The 12592-nt window shown below is 40.0% G+C and overlaps 1 protein-coding gene across 7 annotated transcripts in view; it reads left to right on the forward strand.

The window, feature by feature from the left end:
- DYNC1I2 (dynein cytoplasmic 1 intermediate chain 2) overlaps positions 1–12592 on the forward strand; it is a 42599-nt gene that overhangs the window by 24431 nt on the left and 5576 nt on the right. For all 7 annotated transcript variants that reach the window (XM_083408977.1, XM_083408976.1, XM_083408980.1 and 4 more), the window contains 7 exons: positions 8289–8378; positions 8621–8783; positions 8875–8974; positions 9383–9508; positions 10130–10276; positions 11232–11345; positions 12153–12286. In XM_083408977.1, coding sequence (XP_083265103.1) covers positions 8289–8378; positions 8621–8783; positions 8875–8974; positions 9383–9508; positions 10130–10276; positions 11232–11345; positions 12153–12286 — 874 coding nt within the window. The remainder of the gene's footprint in view (positions 1–8288; positions 8379–8620; positions 8784–8874; positions 8975–9382; positions 9509–10129; positions 10277–11231; positions 11346–12152; positions 12287–12592) is intronic.

Here is a 12592-nt window from a genome sequence, read left to right on the forward strand (position 1 = left end):
TGCTGTATATCTACAGTCTTTGATGCCCTGTCTTTTAGTTCAAAGAATTTACAAAGTGAGTTTTAATGAAAGGAAACATACTTAGGATTTCAGCTTTAAAAGAAGACAGGCTAGCTCAAACTGCATCTGTAGAAAATGTTGATTAATGAAGACACTTCTATAGTTTTGACTTCATTTGGTTCTGTAGCTAGAGTTTTCATTTAGAGGTATAAGGTCATGTGCTTTCTCCATCATTGAGACATCTGCTTAATTGGGTGCAGTTTAATTCCATGATGATACTTTTCTTCTGCTTGTCTCATGTGAGCAGATCTGACTTGAGTATATGAACACCAAGAGTGATGGTTCGTTTTCTTTTTCATGAAGTTGAGTTTGGCTGAACTAGTTTTCAGTCAGAATTACAAATGAAATTGAACCTTGGCCATGCTGTAATTTCATGCAAAAACAAACAAATTGTGCAAATGCCCACCCTTAGAGGTTACAGATGGGACATGGTACTATCTCTCTTTATCTTCCATAGAAAACCTAGGAAGCAGCATCGGTGCATTGAGATGCGCATCGTGCCCAGTGTGTGGGGAACTTGTAGAATTGGGTACAGAAGTAAAGATCCATCTCTTTCTGGAATCTGAAAATGATTAGAAAAGTCATGGAGGATAGGTTCATTAGTGATCATCTCATGCTCATGGTTCGTATGTCTGTGACTGTTGGATGCCAGAAATGAACAACTGGAGAGAAATCACTCCATAATTGCTCTATTCTATACACATCCTCAAGCATCCATTTCTAGACACCGTTGGAGACAGAATGTTGGGCAGATGGGCTATTGGTCTAGCCCAGTATGACAATACTTATGTTCTTAACCACAGCCTGTCCATCTAATTCTTCTTAGAGTGCTCCCACAGTAAAATAACATTTCTGGATAGAATACTGTGTGTTAACCGAAACTTGCGTATCTTCTTCCAGCTATGTGCTTTTGAAATAGGATTCAATAATCCCAGAATATGAGCAAACAATTCCAAAGCAATGAGGGAATAAAAGGTGGCGCAGATACTTGTTTCTCTTAATTGCCGGTGCCAAGTTCTGTTGTAGAATAGTCAAGTGAGCTCAAAATACAGTATAGTATAACGTTGATCTCCTCCCGATCCATCTTTCTGCTGTTTGTTTTGAACAGAAAAGTACATAAGGGATACATGTCCAGGTTACGATAGTCACTAGAGATTTGGGTGTTGATGTTTATCTTTGGGGAATACAGAGTGACTTCAGATGGCCTGCCAGTTATTCACTTATATCAGTAAGAGTCAGATACTGTTGAATGAAAACCTGTAGTTGTTTCCTTACAGTGTTACTGATGGGTGTCACTGTCAGTACTTTGATGTTCAGAACTTCTAAAATAATGAGAGAAGAAAGAAAATAAGACAAATTGTGCTGCTCTTTACATCCATATTAAGCAATACAGTTCAGACTCAACAACTTTTCTCACCATCACTGAGACACTGAGGCAGAGAATGTTTTTCTGTTAAGGGCTGCTTAATCTGGTAGCAGGGACAAGAGCCAGAAATGGATAGAGTTTGTTTCATTGCAGGATTCCATAATGCGCTCTCTGTCTCTGTCTGGAAGGCTGCAGGTTCCCCATTGCTATTCTGATTTAAAAAATAAAATCATGTTTTGATACTGTCAAACTTTGTATGTCTTAGCTATAAGAATTCAATATGTGGGTTCCCAGATGCTTGTGTAATAAAAATAATGTCTGAACAGCATAACACTTCCCAAGTGGAACTGTTTTTAAGAGATATTTTTGACTTCGTACCTGCCTAAAATATAAAATGAAATACAGATGGCAAATGTGATCTGAAGACACCTTCAGCTTAACAAAAGCCACCCATTTCACAGATGATTTAACTTTGATTAACCTACTCTGCAGCAACAGATTACACAGGCAACTGGAACTTCACTCTTGAGTGTTATTGCTGGGTGCTGTCTAATTTACAGCCCTGCTTTTCTTTCCATCTCGCCAAAATACATCACAATTTTGATGTTAACGCAAAGTAAGAATTCACTGGTTCATTAAACTTGAATTTACCATTCATTGACAAGGGATTTGGCATTTTAAGAAGTAACTACTACTTTTACACATATTTAATGCTTGCCTTATAACCTTAGATCCTCTGTCAAGGGAAAAACACAGAATTAACCACTTAGCATAGTGTAATGAATATTCATCAATAAAATGATTTGACATACAGCTCCACTTCTCATTGTTATGTTCTTATGTGGCTATTAAAAGTTTTTAGTGAAAGGTTTAAAAGAATGTGAAATAATCCTAGATAGGGAATAATAAATAGGCTAAAATAACAAAAGAAGTGAGGCTGGAAATAGGAACTCCTCAAGAATTTGACTTGAACAAAATCCAGAACAAGTACAGCTGCCCTTGTCATCTAGTAGATGAAGAATGGTCTACTCTATTTAGTGCAGTCATACTTTAATTCATACACTGACCTAGTTTGCATGTCACATTAAGCCATAGTTTAAAATGACCGATAATTCATATAAATGAGCAACATCCTAGTGCGCCCTTCTCAGAAGTTCCCCACCCCACCTCTTGTCTCTCTAAATGAAGCAAGTCAAAGTCTGGCATCCATGTCTTCCAAAATTGGGTTCTGTTTTTTCTCCTCAAGCTAACCCTACTGTTCGTGGTTTGCTTGGAAGAACAATGAGCCCAGGTTCAGATAACATGACATTCTAGACTCTGGGGCATTAAGAGCTTCTGAGCAGCCTGCACTAGCTAACCTGTGGCCCTTCAGATGTTGTGGACTAAAACTTCTTATCAGCTCCAGCTAGCTTGACTAATGGTCAGGTATGGTGGAGTTGTAGCCCAGCAGCATGTGGGGCAGCACACAGGATAGCCACCCCTTTTAAATGATTGTTTACCGCTGGCATCTTGTATGCCACCTTCCGGCAACTCCTGCAGCCAAGCTGGTGCCAACATACTGCTCTGCTTTTGGACCACATCAGTGATGCCGAGAGGTCTTGTTTTCTGGGCAGCCCAGGACTTCAATTTACGCTGTCCAGGCTTGCACCCCAGAGAGGTGACTACGGTGCTGCTAACACAGCAAAAATAACGCAGGATGCAGCAGTTACAAGTTACTGGTTTCTGCAGCCACAACAGACACTGTGATTCTCCAGCAGTTTGACTTCACCCCCAGAAGCGCACTCCATTGTCTCTTGAGATAGACGGGTGCCAACCAGAAAAGAATGTGGAATAGCCAACATGGTAACATCCAGGTATTTTGGACTGCAATTCCCAAGGTGCCTGACTATTTGTCATGCTGGCAAGGGCTAATGGGAGTTATAGTCCACAACTTCTGGAGGGCACAACTTTAGCTACCCCTTGCTTAATGTGTCAGGCAAACTGGGCTATCATACTGTACTACTATATTTGCAGCAGCTAATACATTGGATGTTAAAGAGGGGTGGCAAGCCTTGGTCATTACGAGATTGCCTTCCCAGATAATACGCTTTTGGGGGAATGTATGTTAGTGAGAAGAAATAGTTTGGTTGTACAGCTTTGGTTCTGTTTGCATAACCTGTTCACAATATGGTGGTTTTATTTTTGCCATCAGTGTGTTCACTGCTTTATGGAGTAACAAACAGAAAAGTAGTTCTTATACCTGAGGTGCCTACAATCTAAAATTCAACAAGAGGGGAGGAGATGTAAGTAAGAATGAGGGTGGGAGGACATGTGCTCATGTACACGTGTTTAAGCTTAGTTTTAGCAGGAATTTAAAGCTAAAGGTTGATCAAAAACCTTCACCAAAGAGTTGTATTTTGAGGCAAAGGTTGAAGGAAGGGGGATGTGTGCTGTTACACAGATGTTATAGACAGAAAGAGTACCAAGAGAGAAGGCAAGCTTGTTTAAAGGACCAGTAACATTTGGATGACCATGCATGGCAGAGATGGAGAGAAGCAAAGGCAGTAGGCAGGGGTGTTTTGTAAGATGCGGGCAGATCAACAGAAGACTATGGATTGCCTGTTTTTTTGTTTAAAAACATTGTTTATTACTACTTTCTAAAACATTTATTAGCCACTCTTCAGTCTTAGCTTGCAAGGTGGGATACAGCATTGGACATAAAATGCAGTAAATATAAGAAAATAACAATCACAAGTTGGTAGGAGTTAAAAGTCCAGTGGAAAAGAAGGGCAGACAACATAAAATTCTTTGGCAAATAACTTTTCAGCAGGTGCAGAAAGGGTTGTAAAGACAGCACCCGAGCCTGCCTTGGAAAGGTTCCCCTGTTGAAAAGGCCTCCTCTCCCATTGCTACCTACCTCACTTCAGATATCAGAGGGATATGGAGCAGGTTCATGCAAGAGCAGGTGATCCTTGAAGTATGCTGTCAGACTCATTTTGCCATCAGCCCAAATGGAAAATAATAGTGACCCAACTCACAGGAGTCAGAGAATTACAGGATATGTGTGGCTGTTTTATCATTGCTTGCATTTTGCCCTTTACTATTTTGTTGGCGGGCCTGTTTGCTTTGAAAGTAAGTAATTTGTGTTGGATGCGGAAGATGGCAGGAAGCTGATGTGGGAATTTGAGGAGGTAATGGAAGAGGTGAATTACTTTGGCAGTAGACTCCTGGATAGAGTTGAGATGGCTGAAGCGGAATAATGGAAAGCCAGAGAGGACAAGGTTGCAGTAGTCAAGGGAAGAGAAACCTGGGGTGTGAACTAGACTTTTCATCAAAGGGGAAAGAATTTTGATGAATTCATAGAATCATAGAACTGTAGAGCTGGAAGGGACCACGAGGGTCATCTAGTCCAATCCCTTCAGTGGAGGAATATTTTGCCCAACGTGGGGCTCCCACCCCTGAGATTAAGAAGTTCCTGCTCCACCAACTGAGCTATGCTCAGGTGTATCAAGGATGTATCAAGTATGAGGGACCTGTTGTTAGACTCTAAATTCTATGATTTGGCTAATGGCAGGGGTGATGGGAGTTGTAGTCCATCACATCTGGAGGACCACAGGTTCTTCATCCCTGGTCTGCATTTTCGCAGTGCTGTACAGGAAATTTGGCAAGTTAACTGATTATAGGGAGCAAAGGAGAGGCAGTGAGGAGTTTAAAATGTGATCCCCATTGCACCACTCACAAGGATATCTTTCACCATGGTGAAAAATGGACGGAGGGGTCATCTCTGACATCATGTTGAGCTTCAGAGGCACTTGGAAAACAGCGGTTACTGCTTCCAAGTGCCTGAGGCTTAGTCCAACGCCAGGGAGAGTTTTATCCCCAAGTTGGGGAGGGCATTCATGGCAACCAGAAATTTGTTACTAGATGCTAAAGTCAGCTAAAGCTTGTAGACCAGCAGAAGGAATAATTGAAATCAATCTTTTTACGCTGCAATGGTGGAATTACGGAATGAGTTGTATGTAGATAGCAGATTGAAGTGAAGTAATATTTCTGTTTCTATTTTGTTTGATATGAGTGTTAATAAAAACTAGGTTAAGGGAAAACTGTCTTCTGGCTACACTGTGGTTGGTTTGATTCCACTGCCAGTATGCTATTAAGTAATCTAATGTGACCATAATAGGGTGAAAGTTCCCTGTCATCTATATGGTGGCACACACGTACATCTAAAAATACGGTGTCTTAACTGGAGATGAGAAACTGCTCCAGTGCATCTAATGTATATTTAAGTAATTGCTGTTATAACATATCTAGCGCTGGAATGCAGCAATAGTAATTCCTAGAGACTGACAGCAAATGTGGAGTATTACGTGAGAATGAGTTTGGATCTTGTTTGCATAATATGTGCCATCTACGCTGAAAATGTGAAAAGGGAGGGGCAACTAGTGACAAGATCTCTTCTCTGTAATATTTGTAAAGGATGAGGTCACTTAGGCACTAAAGGGCTGACCATTTGCATTTAACAAGGATTTGACTTCTGTCACTGAAAATGGTACTTAGAATCAGAGTGCTATGACAAAGCTGAGAGGCTGGAGTTTAATTTTAGTTTTATGGCATTAAAGCTTGAAACAACTTAGAAAGGGTGAGGGGAATCCATGCTTTGTAGTCTCAGTGGCATTGTTTGCTGCAGCAAGTCTGCATGCAAAGGGAAAAAATCCATGCTTAATTCAACCAAATTATTTAATCCAATCATTGTCTTGTAATTTGCTATTTGCAGTGCTTCATCTATTAAATGAAAATTAAGCATTTATCAATTTTCCCTACACCAATGCTTGGGGAGAAATCTTGTTTGAGGCACACGGCATAGAATCGCTCAGTTATCCAGTTTTCTGATTAATAGTCCATTGTACGTACAAATTCATCTTAAAAGGAGCAGTGTCTTTCTGTTTCTCTGTGTGATTATTTTGCCCAGAAAAGCTTTCATTTTTTTTAAGTAGCACAAAAGCTGTAATTGGCATGCTTTGTAAGGAAATGTCAATGTGCAAGAGAGTGGAGATCACTAAGAATTCTTTTACGCGTTCTTTCCCCTTTGCACCACCGCCTCCTCAGCAGGGTCACTGAGATCACTAGCTTTTCTTGAAATGGCCATTTTCACTGGCAGGTGCATTATACCCTGTATTTTCAGATTGTTTTTCCATTCTGAATGTTTGGCAGGTTGATTGCTCTGGCTGCATTGACGGAGAAAGGGCTGACAAATGCGGTTGGGCTGGCTGAAAAGACAGTGATTACTGTTTTCCTTTGTGGCTGATTGAGGCCCTTGAAAGGAAAGATTTTAACCTTCACCATTTGGTTCAGAAGTATGAGCATATATTGAAATCATTCATGCCATTTATCCTAGTTCTGTAAACTTGTCAGAACGTAAAAATCGCTCAATTTCATATAATGTGGGATTGGCCTACGTCATTATCATTTTGATTAAGTTGGAGTTTGTATTATTGTGTGTTATATAGTGTCATTTAAAGCATTTGTTCCTTCAGGTATGGATATATTTTTATTGCCTAAACTAGGGAGTTGGGAAGGTTTTTTTCTCTCTCCTAGATCTTGCTTCAGCCTATCACTATGTGTGTGGTTTGGCAGCTGGTAGGCCCTACAAGCTGTATTTTTGTTTGCAGGGTAAAGGCTTGTCTGTAGACCTCCTGGAGAGCTAGTAATTGCACAGGCTTGCCATTGGAGAAAAAACATGATTGGAAGCAGTCAGGCAGAAAAATGCTGTGCCATCCCATTGCCACCTCAGAGCAGGGAGAGACAATCCCAGCAGTACCATCTGGTTGCTGCTGTCTAGTCAGCTGGCCTGGCTGCTGGGACCAGAGCTTGGCAGCTGGTTCCCATCTCTTGACCAGTCTTAGTTTTTTTTTATCCCCCATAGGTGACTTTGAACATGGGTCACAGGGATGGCTGCAACAAACACGTCCCTGTTGAATCCTGCCTCATTACTTGTGACGAGGCGTGCTGCAGGCTCCTGCTGCCTTTCTTCTGCAGACAGATGACATAGTTGTTTAACCCGAAAAGAAAAGGAAAAAAAGTCTTTTGAGAAACTTACCCCTGGAAACAGAGAAGGAAAGGGCAGTTTCGATGTATATGCTGTAACACTTGCAATTTTAAAAGTTGTGTTTTAGGGTGTTCTATTTCAAAGGTGAAAACCTAGTAATGCAAAAAAGAAAGAAAGTAAAAAGCAGCCTTCTCAGTATTCCAGAACATCAGCAGCCCGTTATTTGTTGCAATTAAGGAACAACACATTTTGCTTTTTAAATTCTCATTGGCAAACATGATAAGGATAATGAGGCTTGCATTTGGAATGACAGAAAATAAAATGTAATCTGTCTGTGCTATTATCTTTAGGAAAATTTGCTTCTCCGACTAGCATCCGGAAAACTAATGTAAGCCATCTTTCCTGTATGAAAAAACCATTAGACACTGATGGTTCCATATCACAAGGAAGCAGCGACTCTGTGGGCTATTTAAGACACTTGATTTCTTTATTCAGCAGCATTAATATGTCAGCACGTTACATAAAACTGTGGTTGCATATGCTGTCTTGAATGACAAATGCTGGGTAGAGGTTAGGAATTCAAAATTGAAATCTCTGAATAGTTTCTTGGAGGTTTTACTGTAGATTGCACAGGCTTACGTTTTGTGAATTTGCTGTGAAAATTGTGGTATGTCCAGCTTACTGTCATCTCCTTTAATAAGTGCAAATCCCGAATTAAACTATTGCATTCTAGCAAAAAAGCTGCTTTAGGCAGAATATATAATATATACACAAAACTGTTTTGCCTGACATAGCATTCCACAGTGGTCAGAATGTTGACAACCTTGCTCTTTTCAGATGAAGAAGATGAAGATGATGCAGTGGTACAAAAACCACCAGTTGAGCCTGAAGAAGAAAAAACATTGAAAAAAGAGGAGGAGGAGGAAGGTACAAATATATCATAACACATTTAAACTATTGCGCGACTTAGTGTCTCCCTTTAATAGGTACTGAATTATAAAGAAGGTTTATATAATAATATAAATACAGTGTGTGAAGATTTTTTTTTAATGTACAGAACTTAAATAATTGTTTTTAAAATCTCAACATACACTTTTATTTTAAAGATTAGAATGATTTTATTTGTAGTCTGCCATCTAAAAATAAAGCTCCAAATCTGTTTCCCCCAGTTGCCCCTCATGAACTGACAGAAGAGGAAAAGCAACAAATTTTGCATTCTGAAGAATTTTTGAGCTTCTTCGACCAATCAACAAGAATTGTGGAAAGAGCTCTTTCTGAGCAAATTAACATTTTCTTTGACTACAGTGGGCGAGACCTGGAAGAGAAAGAAGGGTAATATGGGAATCTTACAAATGTGTTGCTAGGTTTGTTTTAATCTTACTGAAAGTGATCCTAATTGTGCCCTCTTCAATTGTTCTTGCAGAGAAATTCAGGCAGGTGCTAAACTGTCCCTAAACAGACAGTTTTTTGATGAGCGTTGGTCAAAGCATCGTGTTGTTAGTTGTTTGGACTGGTCATCTCAGGTAACAATAACACTTCATTAAAAACCATTCTTCTAGAAACCCTTTAGCAGACGTTATTCTCATTTACCTGCAGTTGCAGTGCCATCGTATTTATTTAATGCACAGTTGCTTAATTCATTGCGCAAAAAGAAAGAATAATGTGCAGAAGGCATCGCTAAGGCATAACAGAAGTGTGTGAGTTGCAAAACTGAGCAGTCTGCATATATCAAAATAGAAGACAACTCTTCTGTGTCTACTGGTTCTGAATTGTTGATTTAATTTTGAAATTGCTGTTCTAGCTGTAGCTGTCTAATTAACAAGGTTGACCTTAGGAGCTTAATTTTAAATCATATGATAATTTAAGTTGGCTGATCTTACCTCTGTAAGCAACAACCTTCCCTTTTGTTCTCAATTCCTTTTTGAATCCAGTATCCGGAGTTGCTGGTAGCCTCTTACAACAACAATGAAGATGCTCCTCATGAACCTGATGGGGTGGCCCTTGTGTGGAACATGAAATACAAAAAAACAACGCCAGAGTATGTCTTTCATTGCCAGGTATGATGTGAGTTCCTGCCTTGCCAGACTAAGAATTTTATGTTAATGAATGTGGACATGAGCCTTCTTCTACTTGTCAGCATAATGATTTCATTGGGCAGGCATGAACTTTAAACCACTTGTGTTTGCAAATACATGTCAACATCTGAGGAATCCATTAATCCTTTTTAAAGGTTCATCTATAGCAAGCAGCCTTTCTAACACCATTTGGATTATTTAAGTGTGTTGCAGTTCTGTATTTCTTATTCTGATTGCATAAAAGGGAGCTTCTTTTGTGTGTCAAATGCAAGGAGATGTTTTAAGAACTGTGGTCTTAAAATGTGCAACGAGACCCGAGACCTCTGAATAAAAATGTTCGTAGCCTGAGGATTTAAAGCAAGCTAAGTTAAAACACATGTTTCCAGGCGGAAAAAACTGAGATCCACTTATAAAATGGGTTGGTGGAAAGTTAAAAATGTACTAGTCTAGTTTGCTATTGTGTTTTTCAAAATCTCACAATTCTGAAACTTCACAAACCATTGCTGAAATGTAATGTGATATTGTAACATCATTCTAAAGGTTTCAACAACAATTTAAATATAGAAAAAGCATTTACTTTTCTTTTTTCTTTTGCCCTTACAGTCAGCTGTGATGTCGGCTACCTTTGCAAAATTTCATCCAAATTTGGTGGTTGGTGGCACATACTCAGGACAAATTGTGCTATGGGATAATCGCAGCAATAAGCGAACACCAGTTCAGAGAACTCCCCTTTCAGCTGCTGCTCACACGGTAGGGAGTGGAATATCACCCCCCCCCCCAATTACTTCCTTATTCTCAAATTAACCCATTAATGTAGGATGAGGAGTGATAATCTGTTACTATGTTTTGAAGGCTGCAAACAATAGGCATTCGTTTTTTGCAGCATTCTATGTTAAAAATATTCTACATAAGGCTCATATATTAGAAACCTTTTTTTTAAGTTAGGTCTTCACGTGCTTGTTTTTATTAAATTCTTCAGATAATCAGATACAAATTCGGCTACCCTTTCTCCCCCAGAGGCAACCCACCACTTAATATTGCTCAGCCCGAAAGTATTCCCACTTATCCACGTGTCCTTTCTCCAGCTTCCAAATGCTCTCTACATTTATCAGTATTAGACATGACGTTGTATCTGTAACTGTCCATTTGTACCCACATCCATATTCAGAGGCATATTAGTTCTACTAGGAAAACATTGAGCTATGGAAGTTACTAATTACGCTTTCAACACAGCCTGTCTGACCAAGCAGCTCACTTAGCTGTGCTCTGTGCTTTGTGACCATTGATAAAGTATATAATACTTTTTAAGGACTTGTAGCAACTCCTTTCAATGCCCCCCCCCATCTCCTTTAGTTGCATTTTAACCAATGCTCAGTCCCTTCTTCATCACAGCTTTTGTTTGCCACTCTTCCCTCCACCCCACTGCCCCAATAAATGGCATAGTTCAGAAATAAACTCTTGACAGCACTGTTTGTGTTTTCAGCTAAATTTGTAATGCTACAGAAGGGCTAGGCACCTTGCACACAAAACTCAAACCCTTGTTGGGGAGCATCTGTGGAAAACAGTGAGCTAGGTACCCAGATCATCTTGCCTATCTTCTCAACTTAAATGTCATTTTAAAAGCTAAATTTTGCACTTGCGCTAAGTTGTCTGTAAATTACCCTGACGAAACATCGCTAATCTACGTCGCCCACTTCTGCTTTAGCATCCTGTGTATTGTGTGAATGTGGTGGGGACTCAGAATGCCCATAACCTTATCAGCATCTCGACTGATGGAAAAATCTGCTCGTGGAGTCTGGATATGCTTTCGCAGCCACAGGTAAAACAATCAAACGCTGCTTCTATGTGATCCGTGTGCAGTCGCACACCAGAGTTCTGTGCATGTGCAGAAAATAATTTTAGAACATTAGCATTTTGATGGGATTGGCTTCTCCCATTCGCAAGGTGCACGTTCAGCTCTGTTTTTACTGCACCATGACAGTGTCACCAAGGGACTTTTTCTCCTGTTAGCAATTACCTTAGTCTTGCTTGGCGAACAAAACATTTTGGTTGGCTCTGTCTATATATTTTGTAGTTTGCACTTTGTTTTTTAATTTGGTTTGCTTTTCCTTGCCTGCCTCCTGACACACCTCCGGCCTGTTTTGTGGAATCAAATGCTTGACTTCTCAATTGCAAATGATAATTTCATGGTATCTTGCAGGTCAGTTATGAGGATCAGATCCATGCATGCCGCACTGGACACCTTGGGAAAGTGGGGTATAAATTTATAGCATAGGTAGCCATGTGGAAAGGGCACAATTTATGTAATTCACATGTTAAGCCAAGGATGGCTGTGGGCAGGATTCCTGCATTGCAGGGGGTTGGACTAGATGACCCTCAGGATCCCTTCCAACTCTATGATTCTAAGTGTAGATCTTAGGTCCTCCAGGACATTCTGAGAAAACATGCCCTGTTTTTATGCAGTTCGTGCATTTTTATTGTATCAAATGCTTTAAACATGAGAATAAGAAAGCAGCAAGATTCAAAAAATGTTTCTTTGGAAACTACTATCAGAAATCTTCCTTGATTCTTGGCAGAAAGTTCTCAGCAAACCGGAAAGATTTGTATGTGATATTTTTCTCCCCAGGATAGCATGGAGCTAGTTCACAAGCAATCCAAGGCTGTAGCTGTCACTTGTATGTCTTTCCCTGTTGGTGATGTCAACAACTTTGTCGTTGGAAGTGAGGAAGGCTCTGTGTACACAGCATGTCGCCATGGCAGGTGAATAGAAACTGGGACCCCTGTTTTTAAAGGACGACGGCCCTTCTTATTATGTTCTGTAAGATAAAGCAGGTTTGAGGTAGTTCCTCAAGCAGTTATATGGGCAACTGTGTATAAACAATGCAGAGTATTCTTTCACGTTCCAGAAAGCCTCTTATTGGCAGAAATATTTTCCTTATTCTGGATAAAATGGCTTTAGAATTATGTAATGGGAGATGAAGTTTAGCCACCATTCTGGTCATTTGAATCATGGCACAACATCCCAGACCCTCACTTCTGTAGATAATTGTACAGTAGTATCACGCA

The sequence above is a fragment of the Podarcis tiliguerta genome, assembly GCF_965153285.1.
Source record: "Podarcis tiliguerta genome assembly, chromosome: 1".
In the NCBI taxonomy this organism is placed as follows: domain Eukaryota; kingdom Metazoa; phylum Chordata; class Lepidosauria; order Squamata; family Lacertidae; genus Podarcis; species Podarcis tiliguerta.